At 46.9% G+C, this 17,661-nt stretch overlaps 2 protein-coding genes across 9 annotated transcripts in view; both read right to left on the bottom strand.

Annotated features, from left to right (window-relative positions):
* SGMS1 (sphingomyelin synthase 1) overlaps positions 1-11,746 on the bottom strand; it is a 281,456-nt gene extending 269,710 nt beyond the window's left edge. For 5 of the 8 annotated variants that reach the window (XM_080642213.1, XM_080642212.1, XM_080642211.1 and 2 more), the window contains exon 1: positions 10,138-10,465. The gene's annotated coding sequence lies outside the window, so the exon portion shown is untranslated. Of the gene's footprint in view, positions 1-10,137; positions 10,466-11,496 lie in introns of those variants that run through there. The other 3 variants (XM_080642215.1, XM_080642214.1, XM_080642210.1) reach the window with 2 other exon arrangements.
* Positions 11,747-16,317: 4,571 nt separating this feature from the next.
* LOC308233226 (UBA-like domain-containing protein 1) lies at positions 16,318-16,869 on the bottom strand (the record flags this gene model as incomplete). The annotated part of the gene is made up of 1 exon (XM_080640086.1): positions 16,318-16,869. The coding sequence occupies exon 1, from the start codon at positions 16,849-16,851 to the stop codon at positions 16,318-16,320; it is 534 nt and encodes a 177-aa protein (XP_080496212.1). The 5' UTR covers positions 16,852-16,869.
* Positions 16,870-17,661: the final 792 nt, after the last annotated feature.

The raw sequence follows: 17,661 nt of genomic DNA, 5'->3' as shown, positions 1-17,661 counted from the left end.
CAAACTCTCCATTTACAGACAAGGAAACAGAGACCAAGTTTGCCAAGGTCATAGCTTGGCAAGTGGGCCTTAGCTTGCATGTTGTTTATAAGGGTATTAAGGAAGGGGAGGGGGAGGAGGAAAGGAGGAAAAGAGGGTAAAGCAGGAAAAGAGAGGACAAAGAAAATGAGAAAAGCGAACTATTGAAAAAAAATTGAAAGTGGAATTTAGCACTTTGCCAGAAATTGAGCAATAATAAAATAAAACCTTGTTTTTAATCAGATATTTCTTTTAAAAGCTGATTTACCTTAAAGAGAGTTATTCATCTCCAGGTTTTACATTCCTAGGATGTAGCTAAAATTTAGCTACATTTTTTAGACACAAAGAAAATAAACTGTCAAGTGTTCCCTACGACTCCCTATGTGGTTTTGAAATGCAGTTCCAGTTCCCAATTCCACTTGCTAGCTGACCACTTATAGCACACCTCTTCCTAGACTCCTCCCTGCCTTGGGAGTTACCTCACTAAAAATGGAAACCCCCAAAACAAAAACAAAACAATACCACTTCCAGTTCCAGCTATAGTGACCTATGGCAGTGGTCGGCAAACTCATTAGTCAACAGAGCGGCAAACCGCGGCTCGGGAGCCACAGTTTGCCAACCACTGACCTATGGCATCATTTACTTTCCAAGTCAAACAAGATTAGGGAACCTGGAACAGGTAACCCTCTCCATGCAGCCCACCCCTGCCCAGGAGGCTTGGTGTGTAGCTGCCACACTGCACTCACTCCACGGCGATGTCATTTATCTGTGGACATGTCTGTCTCCCCCCCTCCCCAAGTCCTCAAGGACCCACACCCCATCTTACTCATCTCTGTATCTCAAGGCTTACCAGGGGCCTAGCCCATTCCAGACAGACCCTTAGCACATATTTGTGCCATTGTAAACCCCAGGCTATAAAAACACCAGACTGGAGAACTTCTGCACGTGTGAACAGGCCTCTCTGGCCTTCCCAGTCTTTTCTTAGCAACCCCCACCCCCCATACTCCTCCCCCTCCTCCCAGGCCCCTTATCCTCTCACCAAGCAAAGGAGCTCTCCCTGGCTGCCAGGGTCCCAGGAGAGACACCGAAGTTTCTTCCCAAATACAGTGTACTTGTATGTTCTCCTCTGAGTGATTCTAAGTCCTGATTTCCTACAAAATCTTGCATTTCTAAAATTTTCTCATTCACGTTTTATGTGTAACATTGTTCAGAAGGGAGAAATGCAGCCTCGATTGCAAAACAGAAAACTTGTGCTATAATGACAGCAATTCACACTTCTTGAGAGCTTCCTGTGTGTAGGCGCCGTGCTAAGCTTGGGCAAAAGTGGCTACTTTACCTCACAGCAGCTGGAAAAGGGTACACAGCCCTTCCTTTCCTTTTCACTCCTTTTCTTTTAAGAGCCTTCCTGCAGCCAGTTTTCTACTACAATTTACCCAGTCAAGTAAGATTATCTCCTGGCTCTCCAGAGTCAGACTATGTATCTTCATACACTTTTCATTTCTCTGTGCCTAGATCTTCCCCAAGGCATAAATGGTGGACACAACGCTTTGTTGTGCCTATGGGTGAGTGGGGTGAAAAAAAAAATGACAAAATTAAAACAAATCAGGGCATCTTCCTAAGATGAGATGCATTTGATGCTACTTCATGCTTCTAAAGAGTTTTAACTTGCATTTTCCAAATTTTCTCTCCACCCTGGATTACCATCCACCTTGGCTGTGTCAGAAATTCTGCTAGGGACAGAAAGCAAATTTCTACCTGCGCTGGCGCAGACATTCCTCTGCTGGCCTAGATAAACAGGACTGTGTGAGTTCAGTTTTTCTTTCAGGAGGTGGGAAGTCTTTTAAATTTCTGAACCTGAAATCATCTCACCTGACTCTAACTATGAGTGGGAGCAGCTGGCCCCTCCCGGCAGGGTTCTCAGGGTGGTCTCCAGACCAGCAGCATCAGCAGCCCGGAATATGTTCCGGAGTCAGCTACCAGGCCCCACCCCCACCTACTTGCCTCAGAAACTGGAGGGGATGCGGGGGAGCACAAGGTGTTTTTCACAAGCCTCCAGGTGACTGTGATACCTGCTGAAATTTGAGAACCACCAGCTTAAGCTGATAAACTCCAAGGTCATGGGAATGCCCTGCTGGGCTCCCCTGTGTTTCACAACTCTACGTAAATCATGTCTCTCCACCGACAGCACCTCCTCTGGTCATTTTTGCCAACTGGCAAAGGCCCCAAACACCAAATTCCATCAAAGCACTACTTCTTTGTTGGGCAAGTTAGTTGTGCCCCACTCTCCTCCGTTCTAAAAAGGGGATAGTAATATCCATCTCATAGGACTATCACAAGGGTCAAGGGCTTAGTGCCTTGTAGGTGGTTAGCCCTCAACGAATATGAATCCCTATGATTACACCTTTGTCAGAACTAGAAATACAGCAAAATGAAACTTTCGTCCTGTATGCGAACCCCCCGACCTCTTCTATCCAGGCCTTCCGGAGCCCTGACCAAGGACATCCAGGATGGACAGAGACAGCATGTGACCCACTATCAAGCAGGTGCTTATTTAAGTCTGCAACCTGAGCACCCATCACGTGCCCGGCAATGTGCAGAGAAAGCCCACTCTGCAAGACTGTGCCTCCAGCAAATCTTTCTGGACAAAAGCCATCAACTCTGGGGCATAAGACTTCCCGTACCTACCCCAGTAAGACAGGAGAAACACAATGGATGTGAACTAGTCATCATAAGAAGAGCTAACACCTTAGAGTGATTGTCTTGTGCCAGGAACTAAGTGTCTGACATGTTAATTTATGTTGTTCTCACAACAACACTGTGAGGTACCTGCTGTTACGCACCACCCTCGAAGGTTAGGGAACTGAGGTGCAAGGGTTTACCTAACCTGCCTAAGGCCCCACAGCGCCTAAAAAGTAATGCCAAGATCTGAACCCAGGCGCTCTAGCTCCAGGGTCAGTGCTCTTAACGGCTGTACTGTAAGACATGTACTAGTTATCTAGGCATCTATTAGCCACTTGTTATCACTGATCTCAAAAGCACTTAAATTTAGGGACAAAATCCTCTGTCGCAGGGTTCAATAGGCCCTCAAAGCCCTGGCAGAAATGCTAATTATACTTGCTTTCACCAGTCCCACCTCTCCCTCTAATCCAATTCTACCCAAATTTAGTCAAAACTCTTAGAGAGCAGCATTTATCTTTCTCATAACTCCCCTGACATCACACCACTTAACCCCTAATTATACACCATCTGCCACATAGAGTTCTGTTTCTTGTATGTGTCTTTTCTTCCCCACTGGACTGTAAAATTCTTTGGAATTATCTGTAATTTCTGTGAAGCTCCACAAAAGTAGGTAGGAGCACAGGCTGCATATGTAGACTTAGAGGGTGTTACACGATTAATTGACTAGGTTATTCGATTTGCTTTTCTGACACTTCTTTGCTATCAATCCCTAAGAGGCAGAATAAAGATAGGAAGTTTATGCTATTCAAAGCCAGCATTAGGGAAGGTATTACACCAACATTCATTGAGCAGCAACTGCTTCAAGATCTGTACTCTCTGCCTCTCCTACATTATCTCCTAGAGAGGCTTTGGGATTCAGTTTGAGTGAGGAAGGACCTGGTACTACTGAAAGGTAACTTGCCCAATGACTCTCAAGGCTGGTGAATGGAAAACCAATACTGAAACAAGAACTGTCCCCAAAGCCCCTACACCCTGCCTTCCTCTAAGGTTCAGACTAAGAAGCCCACACTCAAATCTCCTCAAAGCAACATATTACCTTTATAAAAAATGTTATCATGAGAGAAAAAATTTAAAACTCTATTAAAAAGTCATTTTTAAAAGATGGGATGATAACCATGTTAGTGGGAAGAATTCCAATATGAGCACAGAAAAGGTGTCAATTCTCCCCTTGTTGAATTATACATCCAATGCAGTGCCAATCACATTTCCAGGACTTGGTTGCGAACTTGACAAGCATGACAAAATGTATATGGAAGAGAAAAGGTCCACAAACAACCAATTCTGAAAAAGATGAGCAAATGAGAAGTTCACCCTGCCATATAAAACATACTGCAAAGCTTGTGTGTCTGTTTATTAATAAAAATAACCTGGCCTATAAACAGACAGATACGACTGGAACAGAATACAGAACCCAAAAGCAAACCCCCATAAAGAATCTCAAAATCAGTATGTTGGGTTTAATGTGAACAGTTTCAATCTGGGCTGAGGGGAGAGTTCTGGAGATTGACAGTGGTGATGGTTGCACAACATTGTGAATGTACTTAATGCTGCTGAATTGTACACTTAAAAATGGCTAAATGGTAAGTTTATGTTATGTCTCTTTTGCCACAATTTTTTTAAAAGATTTAAAAAAATCTGTATGTTAAGTGAAAGGAATGAGACGCACAAAAAGTACCATACTGGACGGTTCCATTTATATAAAATTCTGGAAAATGCAAACGAATCTATAGTGGCAGAAAGCAGACCAGTGGTTACCCAAGTCTGGGGACAGAGAGAAGGATGAAGGCAAAGGGGCGTGAGGAAGTTTTGGGTAATGAAAATGCTTTGTATCTTGTTTGTGTGGTTGTCTCATAGGTATGTACATTTGTCAAATTCATCCAATTGTATACTTTAAATGGCTGTAGTTTACCATACGTAAAGTGAAAATATGGACTTGATATATGCGTGAGAAAAACTGATGTATGATAAAGGATGCTCTACACACAAAAAAAAAAAAATTAGGAAAAGAGTACTGTTTAACAAATGATTTGGGGGAAACTGGCTCACATAATGGAAAGGGAAAAAATAACGTTGTTTTCCTTTATGCCATAGATGAAGATAAACCTCAAAGAGATGAAAGCTCTCATTGTAAAAAGTAACTAGGGAGCTGATAGAACAGAATATAGAGTATCTTTGTAACCTTGGAGAAGGAAGAACATCTTAAGACTCCTAAAGTGCAACATAAGGCAAAAAATAAATGGACTTGGGCTATATTAAAACTAAAACTTTCTGACAGTTACCATTGAACAACAGACAGATGGCAGAATTGGATTTCTATCTAGAATATGCAAGAAACATCTGCAAATCAATGCATTAGAAAAACAGACTAAAGCTGGTCAAAGATACTGTAATAGCTAACAAATATATTAGAAGACGCTCAAATTCATTAATAAACTTACATTAAAACAAGATGTCGCTTTATAGCCACCAAATATTGGCAAAATTAGAAAGATGGTTAATATCAACCACTAGCGAGGATGTGGGGAATCAGAATTCCTCATGCACTGTTGTGTGAGTGTCAACCAAATCATCAACACTGGATAAGAATTTGGTATGTTTATTACCCACCCAGCCCACTCACTCCTGGATGTTCTTTCCCATGCATGAGACTCTTAAGGCTGGACATGTTAAAACACAAATTGATGGAGTTTGTCCCCAGGGTTTCTGATTTAAGAGGTGTACATTGGGGCCTGAGAATCTGCAGCAGTTCCCAGGTAATGCTGCTGCTGCTGGTTGTGGACCACTTTGAGAACCACTAGCCTAGAGATAATCTCACAAGCATCATCAAGAAACTGCTATAGGAAATTTCATCACAGCTTTGCTCCCAGTAGCAGGCGTGGAGGCGAGCTAAGCGTCCCTCACTAGGGAAATGGGTAGGTAAAGCTGGTGGGTACACGCAGGCCAGCCATTACACGCAGCAGTCACAGCAATGCACTAGATCTCACAAATAAAACATTGAATGAAACTCTTTCGACTTTAATGAATGTCTGAAATTTTCTGTAATAAAAAGTTTTAATGTTGAATGAAAAGAAACTGAATGAAATCTATAGAACAATACCACTTAATGTAAATTGAAAACATGCACAAAATAATGTGACATCTTTAGCAAAGACATAGATATACCCACGAGCATATCCAACACAGAAGAGTAGGCTCCTCTGAGAGGGGAATGGGAGTGGAAAGGAGTATTGCACAGGGAGAGAATCTTGTGCCAAAACCTGAGGAATGTTCACCAACCCTTCAACAGAAGCAGGGAAGGAGTTTAACTTGGGACTTACTGATTCTCAGTGCCTGGGACATCCAGGTAGACATTCTAGTAAGCAATGGCACATACAGTGCCCGGTAATCATTAAACCAGTATTAATCCAATCCCTTCATTCTCCCAGCCCCCAAATTTCCCTCTCCTTCGTTGCCATGAATTTCATAACCCAACAAGTCTGGCTTTCTAAACCTTAAGATATGACTGTATTTGGGGTTAAGGTCAAATGAGGTCACATGGGTGAACCTAACCCAATAGGACTCTTTTTCCTATAAGAGGAAGACACACAGGGATTCAGGCACACAGAGGAAAGGCCATGTGAGGACACAGCAAGAAGGTAGCCATCTGCAAGCCAAGGAGAGGGGCCTCAGGAGGAATCAACTCTACTGGCACCAAGATCTTGCGATTCCAGCCTCTATAATTGTGAGAAAATTCCTATCTGTTGTTTAAGCAAAAACAAACACCAAAGCTATCCCTAAATGCCCACTCTCCTGCACTGACATACAATGGTTACTAACTTCAATGAAAGCCCCAGGGCTTTGCAGCTGAGGGGGCAGATCAGCTTGCCTGAGAGAGGAAAGGGGGATCTTTTTGAAATACAAACTTAAGGTGATTTCAGCCCTGAATTTTCCCTCTTTGCCATGTCAGTATTTTAAAAAGAATCTGGGGTTCTTGGCTTTCTACCTCTGTGCCTGTGTCTCTTCAGTGTGTGTCTGGAGAGCTGTGTGTGGTGTGTTATTTGTGGAGACAGAGGACTGGGGAGGGGAGCAGAGCACTCCAGTGGAAACTGAGCCACACTTGTTGATGTGCCATTCAATTCCTTTTTACTGAAACAGAAGTCTCAGTTACAAAACCAAACCATCTTCCTGTTCCCATTAGCCCTTCCCCTTTCTTCGCTCTCCCCTCACCCACAGCCAACACTTCTTCCCAACTCCCACATCCAAATGGGCTAATCCAAAACATGATCCTCTGGTGATTATGCAGCTTACTAAAGTAACGAACTTCATAGCCCAAATTCCTGGAATGTGCTAGGCGGTGATAAATGACCATTTATATTCCTGGACCAACAGCCTTTATGGGAAACTCCAAAATCCTAAGACTAGGAATGCCATACAGGTCTTCCATAAGAGATTGCTGTGACTATAGCTACCATCCAAAAAGGGGCAAAGAAAAAGCTTTCTATAATCAGTCATGCCCTGGCCACAGCTTTTTCCAAAGGCCATCAAACAGTGTATCATACAAAGTAGTGGGAAAGTGTGTGAGACAATAAGAAGAGAAAAATCCCCACTGATTGAATTTGTGTGAGAAAATACAACAGATCCTTCTGGCAGCAGCTTTAAGTAAGCAAGCCCATGCCAGGAAAGTATGCCTTTAGGGGAAGGAGAAACAGCTAAACAACTAGAGGAAGGAGAATAGCTAAGGTAAAACACAGAAGAATAAGTGGGCCAAACACTCGCACTTCCCCCGAAGACTGGGGAGATTACTCCCCTGTGCAAACAATCCCTGAATTTTTATTCCCAAAACATCATTTGGTCTTTTCTACAGTAGCACTTTTCATTGGATGGTAAAGGTGTGGAGATTCTAGGGTTTTCCTGAAATGTTTTGTATAAAATAAAGTTTTGTTAATAAAGTCTATTTGATAGGCAGCACGCATACTTTTTAGTGGCGTGTATATATATATATATATATATATATATATATATATATATGTAAGAATCGTTTAGATTTTCATGAGATAGGTTAGCAAAGCATGCCCACGTTTTTCCAGCTGAGGCACAGGATCCGCCACAATTTGAAAATTAGGGTGGGGGAGTAAAAGAGTTCACTTTTTAAAGTAAAATTGAATGTTTATGGTCAACACAGGCAATCCTGACTTAAGAAAATATACAAGGTTATTTAAGTGTCAAAATTTACTGACAAGCTTCTGTTATGAAAACATTTTTTAAATTATAGCTGAATAAGCATTTACTGAGTATCTTCAAGGTAGACACTGGGCAAGATGCTAGGGATCCTCCAATGAATAAGACACTTTAAAATAACGGTGTCCCTTTAATGTCAGTGTAATCCACCCCTTGAATTAATTTTTTAAATGCTTTCTTATATTTGAAATAGTTGGCTAACAGCACTGAAGAGTTGCAGAAATACACCTATTTTACTAAATATGTAAATTTCTTCTGAAGCAGAAAAGAAGGAAAAGACAAGTTCTCTGCTTTGCATATTGCTGTCATTTTCTGAAGAAAAACTGCTTAAACTCTGTGTGGTGGCAGCTGCCACCTCCTGCTATCTAGCAGGTCACAGAACTGGAGACACTCAGAAACATGCTACACAGTTTAAGAGAAGCAGTAAAGAAACCCAAAAGCCCAGGGCCTGCAGACCTAAACAGAAAGCCAGATATGAAAAGTGAGCTGCTGTAGGCGGGAGGCAGCTAGCTCCTGGAGGTTCCCCCAAAGCTGGCACCTCTAACAGCAGGCACAAGCTGCAGCCACGGCTTTCTGGCTTGCTTGGACAAGGCATGGCTTCAGAGCTGGAAGGCTGCCACCTGCTGAATCACCAAACCTCCCTGGGCTTCCCTTGGAGCACTGACCACGCAGGGGCCCATCCCCCCGACCTGGCTTCTCCCTTGGACATCTTACACCCTGACCAATGAAACGCCCCTGAGCACAGGCCAGAGGAGCCACCAACCCTGTTAAGTCTGGGCGGCCCTAGGCAACTCCCAGCCAGTTGCTACATCACCAGCCCACTCCTCTCCTTCTGCCCACTCAGTCCCCCCTGAATGTTCAACACCCAGAGCCAGGAAGCGTGGGGAGTTCACAGCACACCATGACAGGCACTTAGCACTTCCATATCCAGGCAGCCAACCAGAAACACCCCCAAATCTGAAAGCAACATAACCTGTCCAAACAGCTTTAAAGGTCCAGGAAGGTAAATGTCAAGGGAGCTAAAATAGTAAGTAGGCAGGCCCCATCGCAGAACATAAACTTCCCTTTCAGAGAGCAGCCTTCCTTCTTGGTTTCATAAGCGAGTACAGCAGAAGTCTGTGCTGTTTGAAGGTGAAAAGAAACATCTGAGAAGCACCTGCATGGATGTTCTTCGCTCCCTCCAGCCTCGTCAACCCTTGTCCCGATTTTTACTCGCGACTCCCAAGAGGGAAACAAGCGTTAACCAGAACGCGCCAGTCTGAATCCGTTGGCTGGACCAGGACAGCTCATCGGCCCACCAGACGCTGCGACCCGAGTCGCTGCTCTGCCCTTGACAAGCCCCTCGGAATCGCGGGGACCCCTCACTCACGGGGACAGCCGTGTCCCGGAGTGACTGTCCAGCTCCAGGCTACGCCCACGGTTCCTCCAGGCCTTACCCCTAAACCCCCATCCAGCGGGGGCAGCCCAGCGGGATCTTGGAGCCTCCTCCTACCTAGAGGCTGTTTTGCATCCTACGGAGGGGAGCTTGCTCCTCAGGGATTGGGGTCCCACCAGCTATGTTGTAGAGGGGCACAGAGCGGCCACGGCAAGGGGGTTGGGTTCGGAGGATCCTGAAACCCTGGGCGCCTGGCCGACCGTGATCTGACCGGGTGGTACCAACTGTCACGCCGCCGCCCGGGTCGTGGGGGTGGGGCCGTGATTTGGGGTCGATCCCTGCGGGTCTCGGGTCCCTGTGGGTCTCCGGACCCTAGCCGGGCCACTGCCCAGAGGCAACCCGTCTCCCCGTTTCTTTGGCCCCGCCACCGTCCGCTCGCCCCCCTCAGACATTAGGCAGTCTTCCAGCCTGCACGCAGCACCTCTGAAAAGGTGCCCACTGACGCCCCCGCCTTCCTCCCCGCCCCAACTTGGACCGGGAGCCGAGCCGGCAGCCCGCCTCCTCCGATTCCCGAGCCGGGCCGCCCGACCGCCCCCTGAGCCCACTCTTTGGAGCGGCCGCGCGTGGGGGAGAGCCCGCCAGGTAGGCGCGCGGCACGGCGCGGGCAGCACTCACGCCCCCTCGCCCCCGGGCTGCTCGCACTCGGCTCCCGGGAGTCAGGCCCAAGCCCGAGGCGGGTGTCCAAACGGCCCCCCGAAATCGCCTTTTCCCCACGCCCCACGACTCACTTGCACCGTAGTCGCGGCAGCCTCTGGAATTCCGCTCGCCGAGCCCCCCGCCGCGGACTGTAATCCGGGGCAGGGCAGCGTCGGGGCGCTGCACCCAGATCGCGCTCTCCGGCAGGCTCGCGGGGCACAAGGACAGGGCAGCCTTCGCTGGCCCTTCCCGCTCCTGTCCGTGCCCGACGCCGCCGCCGCTGCCCCGGCCGCTGCCTCCCTGGTGCGAAACCTTCCGACTTGCCACCGCTAGCCTCCCGGGCCGCAGAGCATGCCCAGTCCGCTGTACGAGCCGCCCGGCTTCCCGCGCGACGCAGATCCGCTCCTCCGGGTGTTCGCGGCGGCCGGGAGGGCGGGGCGGGAGGGTGGGGCCCGCAGGGGGCTCTCCCCGGGACCGAGGCACGAGACCGGACTGCGCCCCAAGGGGGAGAGGGGGTTTGGCCTCTTTGTTTTACTCTTTGGTAATTGTAAGCTCGGGAGGCGGCGAGTGTTTTCCCAAGGACGACTAAGGCCCCGCCTGCACAATATTAGGGGCCGTTTATTGAAGCCGGATGAGAGCCGAGTTTCACGGTCAGAGGCAGAGCCGGAGAGTCCGGGAGCTGGAGCTGGTCAGAACCTCGGGCTCTGGGCACGAGTTTGCGAGCGACTCGAGGTTGCTCTTCCCCACCCAGCGTAGAACTGCGACACTTGTGATTAACTCCTGATTGAACGTGCATTTTAAAGGGGCGGGCCTAGGACTTAACAGATCATTTTCAAATTCTATCAGACTAGCGTCCCAAAAGCAAGAGAGCCACCTGCGGGGCCACCGCTAGAGGCCTGTTCGGGCTGAGAAGGCGGGACCAGCGGTAACCGGCGCGAGTCTCCCGACGCCTCCGAGCCGCCCCGCCCCGCCCCGCCCGGGCCCCACCTCCCACCAGCCCCTCGGAGTCGCGAAGAAAACCCGGAGAGTCCGAAGCTTGGGCGACACTGCGCATGCCCAGTTGCCCGATCTGGTGCAGATTGCCCAAAGGAAGGTTTTCTTCGAAGGACCCCTGCGCCCGGGTTAGGGGCGGTCACCGAGGAGAGCTGGCCTTCCGCCGCGGCGCCCTTTCTCCCCGATCCTCGCGCGACACCCCTACAGCAGAAGGGCTGCCCAGGGAGCGCCTCCCACGGTGTCGAAGACTCGCCTGGCGGGGGAGGGGGCGCACGACGATATCGCGGAGACACGTGACTGTCCGTGGCGCTTCGGGCAGCCATCTTCCGTCCGGCCATCGGCCGCGGGCGATCGGGACGGACCTGGAGCGAACGCGGTGCGAGCAGAGCGCCCTCATCCCCGCCACGCCTTCCCGCAGGGCTCTAGCCTCCTTTCAGCACCTGCCTTCGCCCCCGTACCTGCCTGGGCGCTGGGGTCGTGGCACTGACCCTCGGCTTGCCGGGAGGGCAGGCTCCCACCCGGCGGGGAGCAAGGGCTTGAAATGCGGGGGCAGACTCCGGGTCGGATGGCCTCTGCTTTCTTCCAGAGGTGGAAGTTGGAGAAAGAGATCCCCTTCCGTGAGATAGTGACGCCGCTGCTCCAGCTGCCTCCTTGTTCTGACCTATTCCGTGCAGAGGAGGTGTGATGTGTTGGCAGAAACATCTGGATAGAGTCCGTCGCTGTTCCCTGCGGTGCAGTGTTCCACAGCCCCTTCCGGTGGACAGCTTGGATGGTGATATTAATAGTTACTATTTATTGAGCCCCTGCCACGAAGCACTTGGGGTCCCTGTGATCTTAGGACCAGCCTTTTTACCATCAGAGAAGAATTTGTTAGAATTGCCATATTCTACGGAAAGGGAAATTCTAAGGGTGGGATGCTGCGGTCTCCTTAACAAGCCCTCCAGGTGGTTCTCTTAGACTCTCGATTCCAATAATTACAGGCTGCTGCTGTTCCTTGTGATTAAGCCCCTACATTTCACTTCAACTAAGCCTCAGGGCCGCCCCCTTTACAAGTGTGCCTTTCAGATGTTGTATTGTTGACCCTAAAAGACAGTGAGCAGTGGATAAGTCAAAGCGAGCCAGTCTGCCTCAGCGCAGGCTTTTTGTCGCGCCCTCCACTCCGGCTCTACTGGCTTCTTCACCCCGTGACACTATACTGCTCTTCTCCAGGAGACCGAGAGGGTGCAATTGTCACATCGGACTTTAAAATAACTGAAATTGAGTTCATGTCTACTGAGGGTAAGGCTCAGTGAGTTATAGTAGCCCTATTGAGTTTTCCTCAGTTTGCACAAGAGGTCAAATTAAGAGTCTGCTTTTTTGTAATGTAAATTTTTCTAATTAAGGAAATGCCAGAAAACCGCTGGCTGGTTTCTCTGGAGTGCTATTTATGCAATGTCGCTTAAGCTATGGACTTCCTAAAAATAAGGTTCAAGCATCTGGTGTAGACTTGTGTCAAGGAATCTTTAAATGGATTGTAAGTGGTTTTACTAGGGTGCTCATTATAATTTTTTTTCTAATTTTCTGTGTTTGAAATTTTTATAATAAACATTTTAGATTGTTTTCCATGAGTAATTTTAAGACTATTTATATGGGGAAAAAAGCCAGGTATAAAACTATTTCTACGTTATTCCAATTTCATAAAATAATTCAGAAAAAAAGCTGTAAGTTTTTAAATAAAAGACAATAGATCCAAAATTAAGTCACTTTTGTTAAGTCCCACATCAGCAAACCAGGACTTAATATCTAACCTAATTGCAGTTTCAGCCTCTCCCAGGAATGTAACTTTTAACCACTTAATCTGAAATCACCTGATCCACACAAGTGAGGTAATCTTGTTTGATAGACTACACCCTTCGCTCAAAGGAGGGTGCCTTGCCTGAAACAATCCACTTTTTGTTAGAAACTTCCTTCTTTTGCCCCCTTCTGCTTATAAAAGCCTTCCATTGTATACAGCTCCTCAGAGATCCTTTCTGTTTGCTAGATGGGATACTCCCCAATTTGTGATATTTTTAATAAAGTTAATTTGATCTTTACATTTACTCAGTTGACTTTTGTTTTTTAACAGATTTGGTGGCAGTGGTGGGATCCAAAGCAAACTATTTTTTAATCAATTTTGAGAGAGAGAGAGAAACATTGACTTATTGCTCCACTTATTTATGCACTCATTGGTTGCTTTCTTGTATGCACCCTGACTAAGGATCAAACCTGCAACCTTGGCATATTGGGACGACATTCTAACCAACTAAGCAACCCAGCCAGTGTCAAAGTACACTTGTGACAGCATTTGGGGACAAGAAACATAGGCATAGCACCCACAAACCCCTTTTGAGTTCTCTGCCTTTTTAACCATTTCCAAGGGCCATGAATAAGTTCTTTTTTATTCCAAGCTCTGCTCTCTTTGCGTAGAGCTCCCAATCTAATTGGCTTTCCAATACCAGGCAAATCAGCTTAAGCTGACAAATGATTCTACCCAGAGCCCAAACCCCTAGCCTTTATTACAGACCACCAGTCTCATTTAATTGGTTGAAAACTCCATCCCTTGATTCTGTCCCAAGATCCACATGGGTTGGCAGTTTGCAGTTCCCCATTTATGTAGAGCCCCTAGTCTGTAGTCCCCATTTGTTAAGGTCAGCTGGTTGAATTCCGCTCCCCCCACCCAGTACAAGAGTCACAATGGAAATTGTTATTAGAGAATTGTATGGATGGTCTTTCTCCATTGATAATGAGAGTGGGGTTCCACTGGAATAAGAATTTCAGGAGGATGAGATGTGGTAGAAAATCCCTCCGTTTCTGAAGTCCCATTTCCTTAATCCAGTCCTGAAAGAGGTGCAGCTGGGGATTCAGCAGAGCTAGAAGCAAAACCAGAGTCCAAAGTTTCTGTTTCATGGTAGATGGGTCCAGTTTAGCATTAGGCTAGTCACAATCCATCAGTCCGTTGTGTGGGGCAAATCCAAGAGCATGAGAGCCCCACAAGCCAGGAGCACAAACCAAGAGAAAACAGCGTGAACAAAGAGAGGGAACTCCTTTGTTTAGGAGCTTATGTATCTCAAATCTTCTAGTATTTACAGAGGCCACGCCTACTCTGGCCAATGCCCTGTTCTCAGGTGCAACTGACAAGCAAGTACCTTACCTATGTCATCCAGACTTCACTGAGCATGCTTCTAATATTTGGCTTTTCCTTTGTCCCTTTCCAGTTAATAACCGGGTTTATTATAACAGTATCAAAATATTATTAAAATGCTTTAGCCATAAGAGCAGGTAAACTTAACTTACATAGGTTTACAGTTGTGAATACATGGGACAGATTTTTTTCTTTATTATTATTTATTAATTATTGTACTATTTGCATTACAACTATAAACCTACTTTTGCTCGCCCATTATCCAAATGCCAAAACAAAATTTGGATCCAAATGTTCTTTTATAAACTAGTGAGTTTCATATTACTGTGCAAATGACAGATTTTAGAATGAAAGCAATAAGATTTCTATTTGCATCTGTCTGTTTTTGCATATATATATTTCCCTCTATATACATTTATGATACACACACACACACACACACACACATATATATAAAATGGAATTTTTTACCTCCAGGTGATATTGCCAAAATTAATGTGTAAGACAATTTAATTAACTTAAAGATAATTAAATGCTTGTATAAATTAAACACTGAGAAATATGAAAGAAACTAAGCTAAATGCTTTTAAGTTCACTTGATCTAAAATAACCTTTAATAAATAAAAGCTAGCTTGAGTTTGTTGATTTAAATAAAATAGGTATGTCTTCAAAGTTATCAGCATTAAAAATAATACAGACATACAAAACTTTCATTCTACAATGGCTTACTAAAAGTTCAGTTATATTTCAGCAAGAAAAATAGCTTGAGATGATGGCTGACTTTGTCTACTATCTCATGAAGTTTTTGTGGCTAGTTTAAACATAATTGTTAAGAAAGTAAATTAAATAGATGTAAGTAGGATAAGGGTTTTTTAGGTGAAGTTTTCAAGTAGTTTCCCCAAATCTTTTTGGTAACCTGAAGCCTTAAAGTTTTGATGCATTAAGTCAAATGATAGAAATCCATTGAGTATCTAGATCAGGGGTCCTCAAACTTTTTAAACAGGGGGCCAGTTCACTGTCCCTCAGACCATTGGAGGGCCAGACTATAGTTTAAAAAAAAAACTATGAACAAATTCCTATGCGCATTGCGGGCCCGGGACAAGTCGGCTGCTAAGCAGGACAGGCAGCGGCACCCGGCAGGCCGGATAAATGTCCTCGGCGGGCCGCATGTGGCCCGCGGGCCGTATTTTGAGGACCCCTGATCTAGATTATATATAATAATAAAAGTGTAATATGCTAATTAGACCAGACATCCTTCCAGACGACCTTCCAGATGAAGCCAGGGTCCTGGGTGCCAGAGGGAGACCGGTGCTGGCAGCCAGGGGAAGGAAGGCCTACTCTTGCACAAATTCCGTGCATCGGGCCTCTAGTTTTTTGTTGTTGTTGTTTTTTTGGTGGTTTGGAACTCTTTCTTCTCCTTTGTTAAAAGGGGGAAAGGAAATGGGTATGGGGTACCCCAGGCTCTGGGCAAGGCATGCAGGCAGTCCCAGCAGGCAGGCACTGGGGGATGGGTGGGAAGAGTCCTGGAGTTTCCCACAATCCTTTTCTCTGCAGGGAACAGGAAGGCTGACTGCTGAGTGAGGGGAGAGAAGAGGGCCCTGGGGAGGGGGGCAGCAGGCAAGGGACTCAGGGCTCACTCTAACATGCAAAGTCCAGCTGCCCCATAAACTAGGTTGCTTCTTGAGTAACATACGTATAAATACACAGACACAGCCACACGCACACATGCGGAGAAGGCTCTGCATTCCCGAGGGTGGGGATCTATACCTGCCTGCCCCCAAGGAGCTCCACAGTAGGAGCCAGGCAAGTCTCCGCTAGGAGCCAGGCAAGTGTCCGCAGCCTCCTGAGGTGGGGTGAGTCCTCTGGGAAAGACTGTTTGGTCTCTGAAGTTGTCCATCAGCACCCAGGTGATCTGAACCAAATCCATGCAAGCTGGGTGCTGCGTGCCTGCACTTCTGCATACTTGCGGGCAGCCTGTGTGCTGGCACAGGGGGTCCAGTCTCTCCCCTCCAGGGCTCCAGGGAATGGGGGTACAGGCAGAGGGTAAAAGGGGCCAGTGGAGATGTCTTCTCCCCTGCCCCACGGCGTCCTGGCCTCCGGGATGGGGGAGGGGCCTCCCTTATCTCTCAGCCTCCATGGCAGGGTGGGCCCTTGGTTCTGAGGCAGCTTGTTGGGGGGCCAGGGGGGGCCGGTCTGACGCGGGGGAAGGGGGTGCTGGAGTCCACAGGGGCGGCTGCTGCGGCTGGTGGTGTTGTGGTCCCCCTGGGGGTGAGGCCACCATTGGCCAGCTGGGCGCTGCAAAGCTGCCGGTGGCACCGTGGGGCAAGTGCGGCGGGGGTGATGTGGCCGTGGCAGCCATTGGGCTGCCGCTGCCGCCACCGTGGAAGCTCTCAGGGGCCTTGAGACAGGAGAACATGGTGAGGGCACCTGGGAAGTTGGGGGGCGTTGCAGGGGTGTTGGCAGGAGTGCACATCATCTGGTGGTGGTGATTGTAGGGAATGTTGGTCTCCTGGAAAAAGACGCTGAGGGCCGTCTCGAACTGCCAGTGGGCCGCCTGCAGCAGCTGCTTCGCCTGGTCGGCCGCACAGCCGGCCGTCAGCACGAACTGATTGATCATGACCTGGTGCTTAAGCTCATCCATGTTCACGGGCATGGCGCCACCAACGCTGCGCTGCCCGCTCCTCCGCTTCACGCGTCCACCATTAGCAAGCCGGCTCCCTAGTTTTTAAATAAGATAAAATACTGAAACAATTACTGAACATAGGTTTATCTACTTTTGACTTCTTATTGCCAAGACATTTGGGTTTGTTAGTAAACACATTTTTTACCACATTGAAAAATTGACTATGAAAAAGGCAAATGCTTCTAAAAAGACATATGAAATATATTTTAAAATTTGTTTATTAAGTGAATGAGTTTTAATAACAAAAGTAAGCTAGTACAGCCCAGGCTGGACAGCTCAGTTGTTTACAGCATTGTCCCAATACGCCAAGGTTGCAGGTTTGATCCCTGGTCAGGGCACACACATACAAGAATCAACCAATGAATGCATAAATAAGTGAAACAACAAATCAATGTTTCTCTCTCTCTTTCTCTCTCTCTCTCACTTCCTCTCTCTCTAAAATCAGTTTTTTAAAAAAAGTTAAATTGGTTTAAAAAAAAAAGTAAGCTGGGGCAAAATTAGAATTTGGTTTTCTCTCTGCTAAAAGGACAAAGTGTTCTTGGGCTATTATTGGTCTGCTCTTGGTAACAGATTGTAAAACATTTTTCTTTACCTTTGAAAATAATCTGCCTAGAAAATGAAGATCCTGTGTTTTGTCAAAATAATTTTCTCTGTTGTCTTTATCAGGTCTTTGATTACTTAAGAATGCTGAATTTTCTCTATTAGAAAAGCTAAGGGTTGCCCGACCAGCATGGCTCAGTGATTGAGCAGCGACCTATGAATCAGGAGGTCACAGTTCGA

Source organism: Plecotus auritus (genome assembly GCF_963455305.1).
Source record: "Plecotus auritus genome assembly, chromosome: 9".
Taxonomy (NCBI): domain Eukaryota; kingdom Metazoa; phylum Chordata; class Mammalia; order Chiroptera; family Vespertilionidae; genus Plecotus; species Plecotus auritus.
This window is presented reverse-complemented; position numbering and strand designations above follow the sequence as displayed.